General features: G+C 54.3%; 10 protein-coding genes across 10 annotated transcripts; 5 read left to right on the plus strand and 5 right to left on the minus strand.

Moving 5' to 3' along the window:
- The first annotated feature begins 88 nt into the window (after window positions 1-88).
- BU26DRAFT_454083 (uncharacterized protein) lies at window positions 89-3,191 on the plus strand. Its single transcript, XM_033824851.1, has 2 exons — window positions 89-2,322; window positions 2,372-3,191. Exons 1-2 carry the CDS (start codon window positions 133-135, stop codon window positions 2,954-2,956), a joined length of 2,775 nt encoding a protein of 924 aa, XP_033686013.1. The 5' UTR covers window positions 89-132; the 3' UTR covers window positions 2,957-3,191.
- On the minus strand, window positions 3,143-4,080 carry BU26DRAFT_603507 (replication factor A protein 3). The gene is made up of 3 exons (XM_033835433.1): window positions 3,808-4,080; window positions 3,556-3,658; window positions 3,143-3,428 (listed from the first exon to the last, which is right to left on the minus strand). The coding sequence occupies exons 1-3, from the start codon at window positions 3,955-3,957 to the stop codon at window positions 3,358-3,360; spliced, it is 324 nt and encodes a 107-aa protein (XP_033686014.1). The 5' UTR covers window positions 3,958-4,080; the 3' UTR covers window positions 3,143-3,357.
- A 571-nt stretch (window positions 4,081-4,651) lies between these two features.
- BU26DRAFT_592091 (uncharacterized protein) lies at window positions 4,652-5,983 on the minus strand (the record flags this gene model as incomplete). The annotated part of the gene is made up of 2 exons (XM_033834824.1): window positions 4,652-5,326; window positions 5,357-5,983. 2 exons carry the CDS (start codon window positions 5,981-5,983, stop codon window positions 4,652-4,654), a joined length of 1,302 nt encoding a protein of 433 aa, XP_033686015.1.
- A 175-nt stretch (window positions 5,984-6,158) lies between these two features.
- Window positions 6,159-7,591, minus strand: BU26DRAFT_517760 (uncharacterized protein). The gene has a single exon (XM_033828654.1). The coding sequence runs from the start codon at window positions 7,472-7,474 to the stop codon at window positions 6,644-6,646; it is 831 nt and encodes a 276-aa protein (XP_033686016.1). The 5' UTR covers window positions 7,475-7,591; the 3' UTR covers window positions 6,159-6,643.
- A 1,134-nt stretch (window positions 7,592-8,725) lies between these two features.
- BU26DRAFT_603509 (chaperone protein dnaJ) lies at window positions 8,726-10,581 on the minus strand. The gene is made up of 5 exons (XM_033835434.1): window positions 10,458-10,581; window positions 10,377-10,406; window positions 10,271-10,329; window positions 9,722-10,187; window positions 8,726-9,670 (listed from the first exon to the last, which is right to left on the minus strand). Coding segments are annotated over exons 1-5 (1,299 nt in total). The 5' UTR covers window positions 10,459-10,581; the 3' UTR covers window positions 8,726-8,927.
- Window positions 10,582-10,693: 112 nt separating this feature from the next.
- BU26DRAFT_274678 (glutamyl-tRNA synthetase) lies at window positions 10,694-12,610 on the plus strand. The gene has a single exon (XM_033821422.1). It carries the CDS (start codon window positions 10,719-10,721, stop codon window positions 12,333-12,335), a length of 1,617 nt encoding a protein of 538 aa, XP_033686018.1. The 5' UTR covers window positions 10,694-10,718; the 3' UTR covers window positions 12,336-12,610.
- BU26DRAFT_517763 (uncharacterized protein) lies at window positions 12,427-12,896 on the plus strand (the record flags this gene model as incomplete). Its single annotated transcript, XM_033828655.1, has 1 exon — window positions 12,427-12,896. The coding sequence occupies one exon, from the start codon at window positions 12,430-12,432 to the stop codon at window positions 12,637-12,639; it is 210 nt and encodes a 69-aa protein (XP_033686019.1). The 3' UTR covers window positions 12,640-12,896.
- A 117-nt stretch (window positions 12,897-13,013) lies between these two features.
- On the minus strand, window positions 13,014-13,666 carry BU26DRAFT_517764 (uncharacterized protein; the record flags this gene model as incomplete). Its single annotated transcript, XM_033828656.1, has 1 exon — window positions 13,014-13,666. A coding segment is annotated over exon 1 (518 nt), but the record flags the coding sequence as incomplete, so codon positions are not given.
- An 83-nt stretch (window positions 13,667-13,749) lies between these two features.
- On the plus strand, window positions 13,750-14,690 carry BU26DRAFT_481466 (autophagy protein 16). Its single transcript, XM_033825733.1, has 2 exons — window positions 13,750-13,942; window positions 14,023-14,690. Exons 1-2 carry the CDS (start codon window positions 13,858-13,860, stop codon window positions 14,574-14,576), a joined length of 639 nt encoding a protein of 212 aa, XP_033686021.1. The 5' UTR covers window positions 13,750-13,857; the 3' UTR covers window positions 14,577-14,690.
- Window positions 14,691-14,863: 173 nt separating this feature from the next.
- Window positions 14,864-16,404, plus strand: BU26DRAFT_454100 (COP9 signalosome complex subunit 5). Its single transcript, XM_033824852.1, has 2 exons — window positions 14,864-14,941; window positions 15,036-16,404. The coding sequence occupies exons 1-2, from the start codon at window positions 14,917-14,919 to the stop codon at window positions 16,049-16,051; spliced, it is 1,041 nt and encodes a 346-aa protein (XP_033686022.1). The 5' UTR covers window positions 14,864-14,916; the 3' UTR covers window positions 16,052-16,404.
- The last annotated feature ends 462 nt before the right edge of the window (window positions 16,405-16,866 follow it).

Genomic DNA, 16,866 nt, shown 5'->3' on the forward strand with positions numbered 1-16,866 from the left:
GCCATGGCCTGGTCCACTGCCAGACTGAAGGTATGCAACTGACAACTCACCCTCCTTCTCTGCTTTGATGATACTGACAGCCCGCGGCAGAGGCCATTCCGACTGCTCGAACGCTCGAACTCGGACGCTGGAATGAGCCCACGCAAGAAGTCAAAGCCCAATCCCAAGGCAGACGCCGACAACAATAGCACAGGCCCCGAGGCCCCCGCCGAAAGCAGCGGCAGCGCAGCGGCGAGCGCCTCAGGCACGCCAAACGACAGCGAGGTCCTGCAGGATGTTCCGTCGAGCAAGTCGCTAGCAGACTCGACTGCCACGTCCGCCTCAAATGGCACAGCTTCCGGCGAGCAAGCGGTAAATAAGAAGGGCAGTCGAAAGTGGCTGGGCGGATCAGGGAGCTGGCGGTCCAAGGCGCCAGCAATGGTCAAAACCGCGAAGGAGACTATCGGGGTCAGTGGTGGTGCCACGTCCGAGTTACCTGCTGAGGAGGCTAAGAAGCCAAAGGACCAGTCACCGACCAAGTTCCTTACGAAACGCAAATCCAGCAAAGGCGATGCAATACCGGCCTCCATGACCAAGCTGAACGTCTCATCGGACGGTCCGATAGACCAGGCACAGGAAGCCAATCCGGACGAACCGCCAAAAGAGCAGCCACCGCCGCCGAACGCCGACGAGCCACCGTTACCACCAGATCCGGCGAAGAAGAATGAGCCAAAGGAGACAGCAGGCACATGGGGCTGGCGAAGCTGGTGGTCTCGGCCTGATGGATTTTCAGAGTCTGGGAAAGATAGCACGCCGGGCACAGACGCCGCGCAGACGACTCCCTTACCGGGGCCGACGCCATCGGAGGAAGCAGATCAAGCAACCAAAGAGCTTGGCAATACTAAGGGTCAAGACGATTCTCAGAACCAGGATACCGAAATGAAGGATGCGCCGGCAGTGACACCGCAAGACGAGGATACGGAAATGAAAGATGCGCCCTCTAAAGAGATGCCGTCAAAAAATGCGTCTACTTCGTCGTGGTTCTGGCTGTGGAGCAGCACGCAAAACGTGCAGACGAATCCACCTAAGCCGGCTCCTGCGGGTAGTGATTCGGCAACAAAGCCGGACGTTGCAGAACCCGCAGCAGAAACTCAACAGCCCCAGGAGCCGGTTGCCGTCCCAGAGCCACCATCTACTGCAAGTGACGGAGCGGAGCCGAAGGAACTACCAAAGTCATCTGGCTGGGCATTCTGGTACAGAGACAAGCCGAAGACAGAGGACAAGCCAGCTGAAGGGGCATCGCAGAAGCACATTGGCGAAGTAGCAGTGTCAGATACACCTTCTCAATCGCGTCCAGAGCCTGCCCAGTTCAATGAGCAAGAGCAGCCTAAACCTGATGCCATTAAAGAACCAACACAGCCAGCTGTAGAAGAGACAGAGCCTGCTCCCAAGAAGTCTTTTCGATCCTTACGTGGGCGACGGAAGGCCAAGGGCGCCCAAACTGATACTCCCGCAGATACGCCGAGCTCTAGCAAGGCTGCCACGCCTTCGAAGACCAGCCCCGAGCGGTCACCCACTCGACAAGAAACTGCGCCAGCGGCTCAGCCTGCGCCAAAGCAAGCAACGAAGGCACTGGAACCTCCGAATCTCATCCTTCCTGAATTTACAAGCACGTACCAGCTAGTACAACAGCCGTCCTTCTGGCAGCAAATACGTCAATATTTTCTTGGGGGAGAGGCTGCAATGCCTCATTTACACATAAATCCTGCACCGCCTCGTGTGAAGAAGGCTGTCGCAATTGGTATCCACGGCTACTTCCCCGCGCCTATCTTTCAGAAAGTGATCGGGCAACCGAAAGGCACTTCCATACGCTTCGCGAATGCCGCTGCAGCGGCTATCAAGGATTGGTGCGAAGGTCGCGGGTATACGCCGGAAATTGAGCAGATTGCGTTGGAGGGCGAGGGCTTCATAGCAGATCGGGTGAAAACGCTATGGAAGCTTATGCTCAACTGGATTGAGCATATCAAAGCTGCTGACTTCATCCTTGTTGCATGTCACTCCCAGGGCGTACCAGTAGCCATCATGCTCGTTGCGAAGCTGATCCAATTTGGTTGCGTCAACGCAACAAGGATAGGTGTCTGCGCCATGGCAGGTGTCAACATGGGCCCGTTTATCGAGTACAAGACAAAGTACTTTGGCCCAACGGCGGCGGAACTATTCGAGTTTTCGAACCCGAAGAGCCTGGTCAGCCAGATGTACCTCGCCGGGCTAGACGAGGTGCTGCGCTTCGGCGTGCGAATACTCTATGTCGGCAGCATCGACGACCAGCTCGTCTCACTAGAGGTAAGCTCATCTCTATCCCACTGCATCACCGCTTACTAAAAGAACTTAGTCCTCAACCTTCTCCACACTTTGCCACCCCTACATCTATCGTGCCGTTTTCGTCGACGGGCGCATCCATGCACCCGACTTCCTAACCCATCTCGTCGGTTTCACGCTCAAAATGCGCAATCTCGGACTCCCCGACCACGGCCTTATCCGCGAACTCTCCCCGGCACTCGCAGGCTCGCTCTACGGCGGCGAAGGCCACTCCCGCGTCTACGAGGACCCGTGCGTGTATCATCTTGCTATTCAGCACGCGCTTGAAACCACGTCGCTACCCGTGAATCCCCAGCAAGCCCGCCCTTCCACAGCAGCCTCCTTCGCCGGCATCAATATCCCCGTTCCGGGCACGAAGTATGATACGAAGAACGTGTATAAGTTACATGTGAAGGAGTATGACAGTACGGGTGGAGGGAGTCAAAATCCGTTCTTCCTGCCCTGGGCTATGAGAGGTCTGCTGGAAGAGGATTTTGTGAAGAAGGAGCTTGGTAGGGAGGTGGAAGAGCTACTCAGCCTATTTGAGGCGTGGAAACCGAATGGGAAGCAGCTGAAGGACGTCAAGTTTCGGCTGGAGGGCGTGAGAAGTAAGCTTTGACCTCGTTCCTTGAGTGCAATTGGCCGGCGTACTTCGCGAAAGTGGAGGCAGTAATCATTAGTATATGGGTTGGCTTGGACATTTTGGGATATTTGGAGGAGTTCTGAGGTGTAGGTGCGGGCGCCGGAGCCGTGGATATGAGATACCTATTTAGACCACGCAAGGTGCTGGAAAGCGGTGCTTTTTGGATTTTAGCATGGGGACATATACACATATACATTCGCCGTCTGCATGCTTTGAGTCGTTTACATCCGCTCCTGCCTTTCTTTCGTTGGCGATACTTGTGCTCATGTCGAGACGAAGTCATCAGCTATCCGCTGGCCAACACCCATCATATGGCCGCATACTCGCCTCCATTACATCTTTAGCCCGGCTCTGCGGAACCGGAGCCGTGTACCCGCTCAGTCTCCGTCGTAAAAAATCTCCTTGTGCCGATGCGTAACTTCCACTACTGCGTTGGCGGCGTTGAAATCTGAATATACATTAGCCCGCCATCTAGCCCTTACACGCTCTTTTTTTCCAGGGGCAGCAAATCATCTGTGGCATCCGTGGTAAAAGAGCAAGGAATTGAAGGAGTGAGAATGCGAGGTTGAAAATACCGATGTTCGTCCCAAAGTCCGTCGCAGCCTGCACCTTGACGTTCAGATTCCCGTCCACCTTGCCGATAATCTCGACAGCGTGGCCGATCGCTAGATGGCAGTCCTGTGCGCGCGTTCTCATGTCAGATAAATGCTCATTACTCTTCCCATTCTTACTCCTCAAGCTCTTCCCTGCCCTCCCCTTTCTGTTTAAAAGGCGCGTGCCCTCCAATGGACAGAGAGAACGGGGAAAAGGGCATGGTTGAAGCTTACCCGGTTCAATATCACATCGACATTCCCGCCTGCGTCAATGACGGCGGTTTCGCCGCGCAGTTGGACGACTTTGCCGAGCATGCGGACGAGCTTGTGCTGGAAGGATTGGAGGTGCGGGGCAAGGATGCGGGGGGTTTGGGGGTGGTCCATTGTCTTGTGGTTTTTCTTGCTTTCAAGTGTTGGTTTGGTGGATGAGGCGGCGGAGTCGTGAGGGGATGTGGTGGTGCTGGCGTGAGTTGAGGTGGAGTGGTAGTGGTAGGTGCGAGGGGGTAGTGAGGGCTTTGGTGGGAAGAGACGCGTCGCGTGGGGTTTTAGCGCGGAGCGAGGGCACGTGGGAAAGTGTCACGTGAGGAATGTCGCCGAGAACAAGGATTAGATATGGATACATGGTTTCTGGCGGCTTTTTAGAGTACTGTTCAATTGAGTGATATACTTCTCGATATGCTTAGTGTGTTGCAAGGAGTGTGAGTTAACTTGGTCCGTAGGTCGATCCCGCACGATCCCTCTCCTCGCACCATGATCTGGGAAATTCTGAATCGGTCGCGACACTTCGTTGTTTCAATTCTGACTTTGAATGGGGTAGGCTAAAGGCCTTCAGCGCACTATGCGATGTCGGGTCAGCGATTCTCAAGTTTAACTTATGCGGCAGCCTGGAGGCCTTCGGGGCATAAAGCTGAGTCAATTCGATTCCACGCCTCACAGGTAAGTCGCGATGGACAGGATGAGTTCAAAATCGAAAGAAAATAGCAACTAGATACAAAGAGGGATATCGGGTATAAAAGTCACGAACGCATCATCAAGAGCAAGGAAACATCATCCAACAAGCACGTCCACCAGCATTCCTCTACTCCTCCTCTTCCTCTTCATTTTCCTCACCATCACACTCCTCCACCTCGCCCCTCACCGCTGCGAACTCTTGGAGCATGACCGCATCGAACCCTTCGTCCTCATCACCGACCTCCACCGTGCTCTGCTCAGCTGCTGGGGAAGTTACCCCGGCACCCACCTCGCCCCTCACCGCCGCAAACTCTTGCAGCATGGCGGCATTTGAGTCGTCGTCGCCCTCTGCATCGACCTCCGGATCTGGCGTCGGAGGGTGCGGGCGTGGCTGCTCGGGTTCAGGCGTTACCAGCGAGATAGTAGGCTGGCCCCGCCCGCTGACCTTGACCCGCTTGTTCGTTCGCTCCTCTTTCTTTCCCTTCTTCTTCGCCTTCCACTTCCACTCATCCCCATTCTTTGCTGTTCCCAGTCCATTAAGGAGTGCGAGATCCGCACTCCTCTTCTCCCGCAACTTCTGCTCGTCCGCAGCCCTCACCTTCTCGTACACGACCTTCTTACCGTTCAGGACGGGAGTTACCTTCAAGCTGTCCCAGGAGGACAGGTAGATCTTACTGGTGTCGAAGTCCAAGAAGAGCGGACCAAGGTACTCGACGTGCTCGAGCGCGGCCTGGTTGCTTGGCCAGTACTTGTCGCAGAAGGCGCGCTGCTCCTTGACGGGCGCGTCACAGAAAGACCTAAACTAGCGGAACCAAGATTCCTGGTCTCGGACAGTACCCCGGAGGTGCTTCTTGCGCTCGGGCAGCGCACTAGGAGGGCCCTTTCGCACCGGCGCCGGCGGGGGAAGAGACTCAGGGGTGAGTAGGCCTGGGGCTGGGGCGGGGGCCAGCTGTTCGTCCTCGTCGTCCGGGATCGTGATGACCTCGTGCTGTTGCTGGCCCGGACCAGCAACGGATTGTGCCCTGGCGGCCTCCCGGCTACTGGTTCCCTGCGCCGGCCGACTCACTGCTGCTGGACCAGCGTAAAAAGCCTGCATAGCCCTCACGGCGGCATCCTCGTAGTCAAAGCCAGCAGGCGGCGGCCAAAATGCCGTGGTCTGGTAGTGCCCAGCGGCCGGCAGTCCAGCCTGGAAGTTACCCACGCCGAAATTCGCACCCCAACCAGGGCCAAGGTACTGCCAGGTGGTGAGGTCGTACTCGACCAGCAGCGGAGTGGGACCCCCGTCGTCCATGTAGTCAATCGCCGTGCGGGTTCCGTCTGGATTGGTCCAGTGCTTCCAGACCACGTCCAAGGTGATCAGCGTGTTGGGGAAGTACTGCGGCTGGTCGGAGCCAGCGGGCCACACTACAACGAGGCCAGAACGGACCAGAGGCAGCGGAAAAGCGGTAAAGGGATCCATCATGAAGGTGAGACGTAATCACGGAGTGGTAAGTCAAAAGTAGAAGTGTAGTTAGAGCACAAGAGTGCAGAACTGCGTGGGTGAGAGGTAGAGAAGAGGTGGATGGAGAGTAAAGAGGACAGGAAATTGAAGAGATTTATGCAGTTCAAGCCCTCGCTCGGTATCAAATTCTGAGATGAAATTTTTCAAGAACAAAGCCAATGTTTGGAAGAATGAAGCAGCTCGGATCGAACGTCTAATATCCGGAGCAAAAGGATCCAATCCTTCTGCTCTTTCAGTTATGACGCCTTATATATCCGGTAACATCTAAGGTGTGGGGAACGGCCATGTCCATGGACGGATGGCCTCAACATACCAAAACAGTTCGGTGTATCGAAACGCCATCCATCAGCCTGAAGGTCTTCGGTAGGCTTTACCTATGTTACTTCGACCGAGCCATTACATACCCTGGAGATCGCCGATGCCGCGGTCACATCCCATTGAATCACCTCGACCGACAACAGCTCGTGAGCCCAATACCTAGACCGGACGCCTTCAGAATATTTTCCCCACGAGATTCTGCGAGCCAGCGATGACCCATCCCGAAGACCCCCGGTGCCTCCTACCAATGCATACCTCGAGCCAGCAATACCCCCTCCTTCCGCGGCCCCCTTCCCTTCCCTACGCAAGCCTCGGATGCCCGGGCCAGCACTCATGCGTCTCCCAAAAGGCCCTCGAATCCAACACCCTCCCCAAACTCTCCACACTCCTCGGCAGCGCCCGCACACCTTCCTCGATCATCAGCTCGCCAACCCACTTCACGAACTTCAATTTTGTCTTTCTTTTTACCTCTTCCTCCCCCTCCGCCAGTGCACTAAAACTCATAATCAAGTCATACCAATCATACACCCTTAGATCTGTAATAATCCACCTCTTTCCCGGCGTGAATTTGCGATGCGTGAGAAGAATGGTGCGGGCAACATCCTCCCCATGCACAAAATGCACCGCCTTCCTCTTCCTCACATCCTCCTTGGTCTTTGCAATCCGCGGAACCCAATTCTTGGGCTCGCGTTTCCCGCCGTACAGCCCCGCTAGATTGAGCACACAACCGCCCACGCATTCTCTCAGTTCATCCTCGGCGATCGCTCGGGCATCGCTAGCATCATACGGCGACGTCTCATCGTTCCAGCCTTCGAGCTTGTTGAAAATGCCCGTCGAGCCGAGCTGGATCCAGTGGTTTGCGGTGCCGTGGGTTTTGCGGTAGAGGCTAGTTAGGTGGGAGGATTGGTTATGGCCGGTTAGCGGGAAGGTGATGAGGATCGTGCGGGCGGCGGGAAGGCGCGTGTAGGGCTCGGTGGAGGAGGAGTTGGGCTCGAATTTGAAGGGGATGGTTCCGTCTCTTCCAGCGGTTGTGGTCTCTGCATGCGGAACGCCCTCTTTATCCAGCAATGGTATCAAAAATGTAGACGTCCATCCTGCGCCTAGGATTAGGAGATCGACCTCTCTCTCCATCTTGCGTAGCATGTCCCCACTCTTGGGTCTTTCGTTAGGATTTGACGCTTTTTTTTTTGCGCGGGGGTCCAGGGGCTATATAACTGAAGCGATGTTTGCTCTGAGTTTCGGTTGAAGTCGTGACGTGCACATGGACAACCGTTGGGCCGCTGTCGGCTGCGACTTCCTCCGATGTTACCTACCACGATTAGCGAAGCGGGTGATCGACCCGCATAGATCTTTCGGTACAACCTTCCCTTTCTACGACTGCACCCTCGGGCGTAGAGTCAAGTTCACCATAGAAATAAAGAGCCGGGAACGTCCACGGGTGCTTATATAGTAGACCATGTTTTAGGGCATGACTGAAGTAGAACATTTGGTGAAGTATATATCTGGCCTGCGCCTCTGTTACTTCAGCTCATGATCCTCTTCCCACTTGCGAGACCTTGTCGACTCAGATAAGTACAGCAGTGAAACTATGTTCTCTGCGACACCTTTTAACGCTCCATCAGCCGTCTTATTAAGTATAGTACTCTACTATCCACCTCTCGACCCAAATGCTTCTCGAGCGCACGGTTCACAATGGCATAGCCTAAAGATTGCCCATCCTCCACCGCACACCAGCTCCATGGTTAAAAAATCACCTTGGCCGAGCTACTGGCCATGCTCATTCTGCGGTCTTCTCCTGGGTGCTGAACCGAACTTTCGATCCGCTTGATCCTTCCGCAAGGCAGGCGCACATGAAGCCTAAGACCGGCGACGAAGGTTGGTCACGAAGACCACAGAAGCAAGGCCGAAGACCACAGGAACAAGGTCCCACGGGCTGTGTAGAGAAGTTGGGAAAGAAATAGAAGATGGTGTCCATGTTGAGAGTGGCTCACCACTCCGCGGATATTGGAGCCGTTGCGTTGGACGTATTGGTTCCCTCAGCCCGTCGGGCGCCGAGGAGGCAACAATGACCGAGGTAGCGTCGGTCCAGAGATTCCACTGCGCCATGGGTTGAGGGACATTAGATGGTGGGCGGTAGGGGAAGGAGCAGAGTGCAAGGTCGTATCGTATCGCCGGATCCATGGCGTTGCAAGCGGTCCTTGGTGCAGTTCGTGGAGCGAAGCGTGACGCACAGCAAAAGGCTTTCTCGTCCTTCTATCATAGAGAAGGATTAGCACATTGTCTAAAAGAATTGGGAGTCAATAATACCTACGTGGCTGTTGCGAAGACGAACCAAAGCTCAAGAAGGTGACACGAATCATTTAGCAAACTCGAATGAGGTATAAGAGTACCGAAGATCTTTTGTATGCTCATAGACGCATCCGCTCACCTGAAGCAGATATCAGCGCGTACATATCTAGCACAATCCATATCCACAATAGCCAAAATCTATACAAAGCACCAAGCGGGAATCCGGCTCAGTATCTGGGACATTAAAGATACCGCCAACGCCATCCAATGCAAGAACGTGACATCGTCAGCGCGACTACTGCGTCGCGCACTGAGGACCGCCTTCTTCGTCATCGTCCTCCCAATCGCCGGCCGCGCGGGGATCACCGCTCCCTGCCCCGAAGTCGTCCATGTCGGCGTCCCACTCGAACTCCACCTCGTCCACCTCTTCGGACTTCCTTTCTTTCTTCGGCGAGGATGGAAGCGCGTCGCGGACCTTCTGCAGCGCAGCGTCGTTCTTGATCCAACCGTCTTCCGGGAACTCAATGTCGACAACAAGGTACAAATCACCTTTCGCATCACTCCTCTTCATAGGCATACCTTCGCCGGGAATCTTGAGAACCTGTCCAGGCCGTAGGACTTTGCCTTTCGGCTGCTGAACGTGGAGCTGAATGCCGCGTCCATCTAGGTGCGTGAGCACGACTCGGTTGAATCCCGTCAGGGCTTCTGCTAGGCTGATCTTCAGCTCTGCTCTTAGGTCGGCGCCTGCTCGCTCGAAGACGTCATGATCCGCCTCCTCGAGTGTGAAGATGATGTCGCCAGGCTCCTGGTCAGGTAGTTGATCCGCTTCGCCAGCGAGAACGATGCGGTCGCCTTGCCGTGCGCCGCGCGGGATGTAGAGTTCGAGAACGTTCTTAGATTCCACGACTTTCTTTCCTTTACACTTCTTGCAGCGTTGCTTCTCGGGGATGATTTCTCCGGAGCCGGAACAGGTACCGCAAGGGACGGTCTCTTGGGTGACCAGGCCGGGGCCTACTTGTCGAAGGACGGCCTTCATACCTGCGCGATGTTAGCGAAAGGTGCCCTAAACTATCAGAAATGCGAACATACCTCGCCCGTTGCAAACGCTGCAAGCATGCGACTTCGCGCCCTGCTTGCCACCCGTCCCCTTGCACGTATGGCAGACGACGTTCTTCGTATTCGAGAACTTAGTCGTCTTTCCCTTGTACAGCTCTTCAAGGGTTACTTCATACTCCTGTTCCACGCTCCTGCCCTTTCGCGGCACGTTTCTCCCTCCCGGACCACCTGGCATGCCGCCCATACCTCCCATGCCGGGCACACCGCCTCCGAATCCCATCCCGCCGAACATCTGCGCGAAGATATCGTCAATGTCGGGCTCACCACCCATGCCGCCCCCTCGCGAAGGATCAAAGGCAGACATTCCGTGGGTGTCATAGAGGTGGCGCTTGTCGTCATCGTGAAGGATCTCGTAGGCTTGCTTCGCGGCTTTGAAGCGGACTTCGGCTTCCACGCGTTCGTGTTCTGCAACTTTGTCGGGGTGGTGCGATAGAGCAGCCTATGTCGATGGTTATTTCGTGCAGTCCGAAAGAAGAGCGAAGAGATATGGCGGTGCTGTGAGTTGGGGCGAGGAGAACGAACCTTGTGGTAGGCTTTTTTGATCTCTGCCTTGGAGGCACCGCTGGTGATTCCGAGGACCTCTGTCTTCATTAGACCGAGCGTAATCTCGCGGGATGTACTGAAATACCATAGAGGTCAATCTCGTCGACGTCGTTCACTTATCAAGCATCGTTAGCGGACTTTGTCAACACGAGGCGGGCGTCCTTACTCTTGAACCTGGACAGGTGGAGTTGTGGGAGAAAGGAGTGATCCGGCGCGCTAAACACGACAGTGAAGGTATCCACAGGCGTTCAAGAACCGCTCAGAGAAAATCTCGAGTCACTTATGCGGAGATGCAGAGAGGCACTGACGATCCCACCAATTCGGAGTGACGTCGGCGAAACTGAACCCCCGAAGGCGGTGAGCATTTTCTGCCCATGAATTTCCGACAGCGACATGGAAGCTCCACCACCTCTTACCTCACTTTGGGATGCCCTTTCCCTTGCTTTTCAGGCCTCAATTGCCTGCATATACCTGCAGATCATGTCTGGTTCGCTTAGTCAAGGCTTCCAAGCGGACAATCTTCTCAACTTCCAAAGGAAAGAAGTCTAAGTCAGCACTTCCATCTACACCGGCCCGTACGCGTTTCGCACCTTCTCCAACCGGATATCTTCATCTAGGCTCTCTTCGGACGGCGCTATTCAACTACCTCCTTGCAAAGCGTACTGGCGGTCAATTCCTCCTCCGGATAGAAGACACCGACCAAAAGCGCACGATACCAGACGCTGAATCGCGCCTCTTCCGCGACCTGCGGTGGGCTGGCCTGCAATGGGATGAAGGACCAGAGGTGGGAGGACCGTATGGCCCATATAAGCAATCGGAAAGGAGCGAAATATATCGGCAACATGCGCATCGGCTGCTTGAGAACGGGCATGCATACCGGTGCTTCTGCTCTGCGGAGCGCTTGAACGCACTTGCAGAGCAAAGGCATAAGCTGGGCATCGCAACGGACTACGACCGCACATGTGCCAACGTCCCAAAAGAAGAGTCGGATGACAGAGCAGCGAAAGGCGAATCGCACGTTATACGGCTCCGGGTTCCTGACCAATACCCCATCTATGAAGATCTCATATACGGAGCCTTCAGGCCTCTAAAGCGGCGCGGTCACGTCACGGAGTCCGCCTTTGAAGACCCCATCCTGCTGAAATCCGACGGCCTGCCTACGTACCATCTCGCAAATGTCGTGGACGACCATCACATGAAGATCACCCATGTGATCCGTGGGTCGGAATGGATGCCTTCGACACCGAAGCACATTGCCATGTATAACGCTTTTGGTTGGACGCCGCCGCAATTCGCCCATGTTGGCTTACTGGTGGACGAGCAGGGGAACAAGTTATCGAAACGCAACTTCGACACGGACATATCTGCCTTCCGCGAAATGGAAATCTTCCCCGAGACATTGACCAATTTCGCTGCCCTGCTGGGATGGTCGCACCAGAAGAAGTCGGATGTCATGGATCTCAAGGCCCTAGTCGACAAGTTCACGCTGAAGTTTACGAAGGGGAACACAACCGTCACGTTTGGAAAACTGCACTTCTTGCAGCGCAAACACGCTGCCCTTCGCGTCGAAGCCGGCGGCAAAGGCCTACAAGAAATGGTCCAACACGTAGCCCGCGTCCTTACCGATCCCGATTCGCCCTACCAAGACTGGCAGCAAGTCATCGGATCCGCCTTCCCCGAAAAATACATCTCGCGCGTCATCCAAGCCGACGCAGAGAACTACACCAATGCCAACGAATTCCTCTACCGCAACTCGTTCCTGTTCACGTCCCTCCGACACCCATCGTCTTTCACCGGCGCAGAAGGCATCCCGCAAGATGCAAAGATGCTTGCGGAGGTGAAGAATTGGACGCGAGAGGATCTCATGGAGAAGGTGCACGAGATTATTGATAATAGGCCGGAGGGCCGGCAGGGTGCCAAGCCGGTGTATCAGTATTTGAGGATGGCGCTTTCAGGTCAGAAAGAAGGCATGCGGTTATATGACATTATGCTTATGTTGGGGAGGAAGGAGAGCTTGGCGAGACTGGGGGTGGAGGGTGTATGATCGGTGAATAGGAGGAGTGGGATGTGTAGGATACTTGTGAAGAATTGTACTTGTACTGTACGTACGCTTGGCATAGCGACGGAGCTGTATAGGGATGCAAGACCGCTTCCATACCAGATCAGAGCCTCGCATGTATAATACAAGCAATTTTGGCATGAATACGATTCGTGATAGCATGATAACATGCGCTATTCCAAGGTACGGACGAAGGGGTTCATCTAGTCAAATCCGAGTTGTGCAAGCTATCTTCATCGCTGTCCTGATCACCAAGGAGCTTATGCACCAATACTTTCTGGCCCATTGACGGCCTATCCCTTGACGACTCGACTCGGCGGGGGCTCCTCAGTATCATTGCGCCGTAGCATCCTGCCACAATCTAGGATTCTTGCTGCAGCACTTCCTCCGTACTTCACAACGGCAGTGTCCTAACCGGCTTTCCAGTAGTCACTACACCTCTTCTTTTCTCTCCTCTGCTTTCTCCTCTCTCTTCTCCTCCATCTTCCTCCCCTCAAAAACCAGCGTCATAACGCCCCCCAACACCCCCTCCTGCTTAACCTCCCCGGCGCCCTTGCACTCCCGCATCGCCTCCCTGACCGCCTCCAGCACCCCCTTCATCTCCTCCCCCGTCGCTTTCCTCCCCTTTCTCTTCGGCCCCAGCAAAACCTCCACCTTCCTCCCCTCCCTCAAGAACCCCTTCAACTTCTCCAGCCTATGCTTCAAGTCGCCCCCCGCAATCGCCCAATTCAGCTCTAGATTTTTCGGCGCGGGCCCCGCACCCTGCCCTTTTTTTTTCCGGCGCTCGATATCTAGCTTCTTGTTGAACTGGGCGCGTAGATCCATTTTCGATATGATTTTGCACGTGGGTAGGTGCTCGGGATCGGGAACGCCGAAGTCGTCAACGCGGCCGGGGGACATTTGGAGGAGGTGGTGTGTTACGCGGTTGTAGGAGCGGAGGGCCTCATTGATGGGTACGCTAGAGTGGAAGCGACCGTCTTGGTCGACGAGGTTGATGTGCGTGGCTTCGATGGCAGCGTCGAAGATGTAGTAGTCCCTGAGGGCTTGACGCTGGACGTTTTTCTTCTTGTAGACTAAGGAGCGGACGGTGGTCTGTGGGAGGAGAGAAACATTGCGGGTTCTTAACGGGGTTGCCCTTGCCGTGGGAAGGTTGGGAGCTACGAAGACGCGGTAGAGAGCGCGGGAGGTGCTGGAGAGGTGTAACGGAGGCATGTTTGGTACAATTCGAGCCTCTACAAAGGAGTGACGAAATGGAAGATGTACAGAAACCAAATGAGATGGTGCAATTGGCAAATGCTAAACTCACGACAAACTCGACGTCGAAGCTTTCGGGACGCACGGACCCCTCGATCGGAGCAGGCGTCACCTCCGAGACAGCAGGCACCCCGCTAAACCCACGTTCACCGTTCGTCCCACGCCTCCCGGCCTGGCTATGTGAATCCCACACCATGACACAGATAAGGTTATTGTTTCCAGTACTGAAGTTTAGACCCTTCGAACAACCGCCATGAGCAACCCGCTGGCCGAGTATCTGTCAGCCCTCGAGGCACGCGATGCCCGGGAGAAGGCGCATGAGGAGTATATCAATGCCTGTATGTGCTTTCCACCCGAAAGACAGCAGACCTCAAAGGATGTTACTGTGAGACGGGGAGCAAAAGCTTACAATATGCAGATACCAAGCTTGCCGACCGCACAGCAGCGCTCGCAAAGCAGCCGCCGGCTTCTACAGAACAACCGGCGCCCTCCCCAAGCCTATCCACCAAGTCCATCCGTCCAGGAACACCCAAAGGCAAAGTAGCGTTGGCACCACAAGACACTTCCTCACCCAGCCACCTCGCCCAAATCCGTGCGGAGCTAGCCTCCACCCAAAGAACCCGCAGCGAGCTAGAGAGCAAGCTCTCCAACCTGACCACGGAGCTCTCGGCCCTCAAAGCCGCCGACTTGGAGCAGAAGAAGCGCCTCACTCAGCTAGAAAAGATGAAAGAGAACCTAGAAAGGAGGGTCAAGGATCGGGCTGAGGAGCTGAAAGGCAAGGGGCGCTTTGTGGAGGAAGTGCAGGATGAGATGGTGGCGCTCAATCTGCAGCTTAATATTGCAGAACAGGAGAAAGAGAAGCTGAAGAAAGAGAATGAGGAGCTCACGCGGAGGTGGGTGCAGAAGATGGAGGAAGAGGCGAAGGCTATGAATAGTAAGATGGGGTGGGAGGACGGCAGGAGGAGGAAGTGATCTTTACATGCTTACCGTTTCTAGTGTGTAGACTTTGAAAATAAGACGACGAAGATGAATGCTAGCACTGGTTAGATCGCTACAGAAGCTTTAGTAGACACAACTGCTTCAAAGACATGAAAGTGTGCTCTCGTCCCCGAGTGAAACTTCATTACTCCAAATCTTTCACTATTGCACTTCAGTGACTATGAATAATACTTTCGTGGCGGGAAAGACCCCGCTGATGCCTACACTTCTTGGCACTTAGAGCTCCCCACTATATCGTTAAAGCTCCAACCTCACTTCAACACACACCCAACACCCCAAACTCTCCGGCAAAGCGTGCGCAACCTCCTCAAAAATGGGGACCGCACTCAAAACCTGGGGTAAGGCTAATCTATTTCCTCAATGCCCAATTTGAAACGCATACCGCTTTTCGTGCCCCGCTGCACACTTACCTAAGTACTAACATCTCCCTAGAGCTCGAAAACTCCATCAAACTCGTCGACCCCACCAAAGACGCCCTCTACACCTACTCTGCCGACCAGCAAAAAGCCATCAATAACGCAAAGCCATGGCGCACCGACCCGCACCACTTCACCAGCGTCCGCATCTCAGCCGTCGCGCTCCTCAAAATGGTCATGCACGCGCGCTCCGGCGGCTCCCTCGAGGTCATGGGCCTGATGCTCGGCAAGATAGAAGCGAACACCTTCATCATCACGGATGCGTTCCGGCTGCCTGTTGAGGGTACAGAGACCCGCGTCAACGCGCAGGACGAGGCCAACGAGTACATGGTGGAGTTCCTGAGCCGTGCGCGCGAGCAGGGCCAGTGCGAGAACGCGGTAGGTTGGTACCATAGTCATCCGGGCTATGGATGCTGGCTCTCCGGCATAGACGTCAGCACGCAGAAGACGCAGCAGATGTACCAGGACCCCTTCGTCGCCGTCGTCATCGACCCGGACCGCACTGTCTCCGCGGGCAAGGTAGAAATCGGCGCCTTCCGTACATTCCCCGAGTCCTACGTGCAGGAAAAGGAAAAGTCCAGCGCGAACAAGGGGGGCGTCGGCGAAGACGGCTTCCAGACCATTCCGCTCGGCAAGATTGAAGACTTCGGCGCCCATGCGAACCACTACTACAGCCTCGACGTCTCGCACTACAAATCGTCGCTCGATGCTAAGCTGCTCGAAGCGCTGTGGAATAAGTACTGGGTCGGGACGCTGTCTTCCTCGCCGCTGATTTCGAACCGCGATTACGGGACTAAGCAGATCAGCGATCTGGCGCGTAAGGTGGTGCAGGAGAACAGTAATATGAAGCGGAAAGGCGCGTTTGGAGGTGCGGCGGGCGATAAGGGACAGTTAGGCAAGTTAGGGGCTGCGGGGAGCAAGATTGCGAGGGAGGAGGATATGGGGTTGTTGAGCGCGAAGGTGAAGGAACAGGTGTTTGGGTTGCCAGGGCAGGAGGCTGCGCAGAGCCAGGAAGTGGAGATGAAGAGCTGAGCTGATGGAGGTATGCTGAAGCTCTTGATGGTGCATACATTCTTGATGCATGGCTAGGCGTTTTGGCGCTATAGACGGCGTGGTCATAGGCCCTTGGATCCTGAAGCGCCGATTTGATGGAAATGACGCACCCAGGCAGACTTATATGCCGGACGTGCAAGTAATAGGAGCATATCCTCACTTGCTAAGGGACACAATTAACCTCCCAGGATAGGTAGCATAGACGCAATATAGCTCAAGTCCAAGACGATATGTAGCCTGCAATATCTTTTCGAAATAACGCACCTAGGTAGACTTATATGCTAGACGTGCAAGTAATAGAAGTATATTCTTACTTGCTAAGGGACACAATTAACCTCCTAGGATAGGTAGTATAGACGTAATATAGCTTAAGTCTAAGACGATATATAGCCTGCAATATCTTTTTAAAATAACGTACCTAGGCAGACTTATATGCTAGACGTGCAAGTAATAGGAGTATATTCTTACTTACTAAGGGACACAATTAACCTTCTAGAATAGGTAGTATAGACGTAATATAGCTTAAGTCTAAGACAATATATAGCCTATAATATCTTTTTAAAATAACGTACCTAGGTAGACTTATATACTAGACGTGCAAGTAATAGAAGTATATTCTTACTTACTAAGGGACATAATTAACCTTCTAGAATAGGTAGCATAGACGTAATATAGCTTAAGTCTAAGATAATATATAGCCTGCAATATCTTTTTAAAATAACGCACCTAGGCAGACTTATATGCTAGACGTACAAGTAATAGAAGCATATTCTTACTTACTAAGGGACATAATT

This window comes from Trematosphaeria pertusa (assembly GCF_010094035.1).
Source record: "Trematosphaeria pertusa strain CBS 122368 unplaced genomic scaffold BU26scaffold_5, whole genome shotgun sequence".
NCBI classification, from domain to species: domain Eukaryota; kingdom Fungi; phylum Ascomycota; class Dothideomycetes; order Pleosporales; family Trematosphaeriaceae; genus Trematosphaeria; species Trematosphaeria pertusa.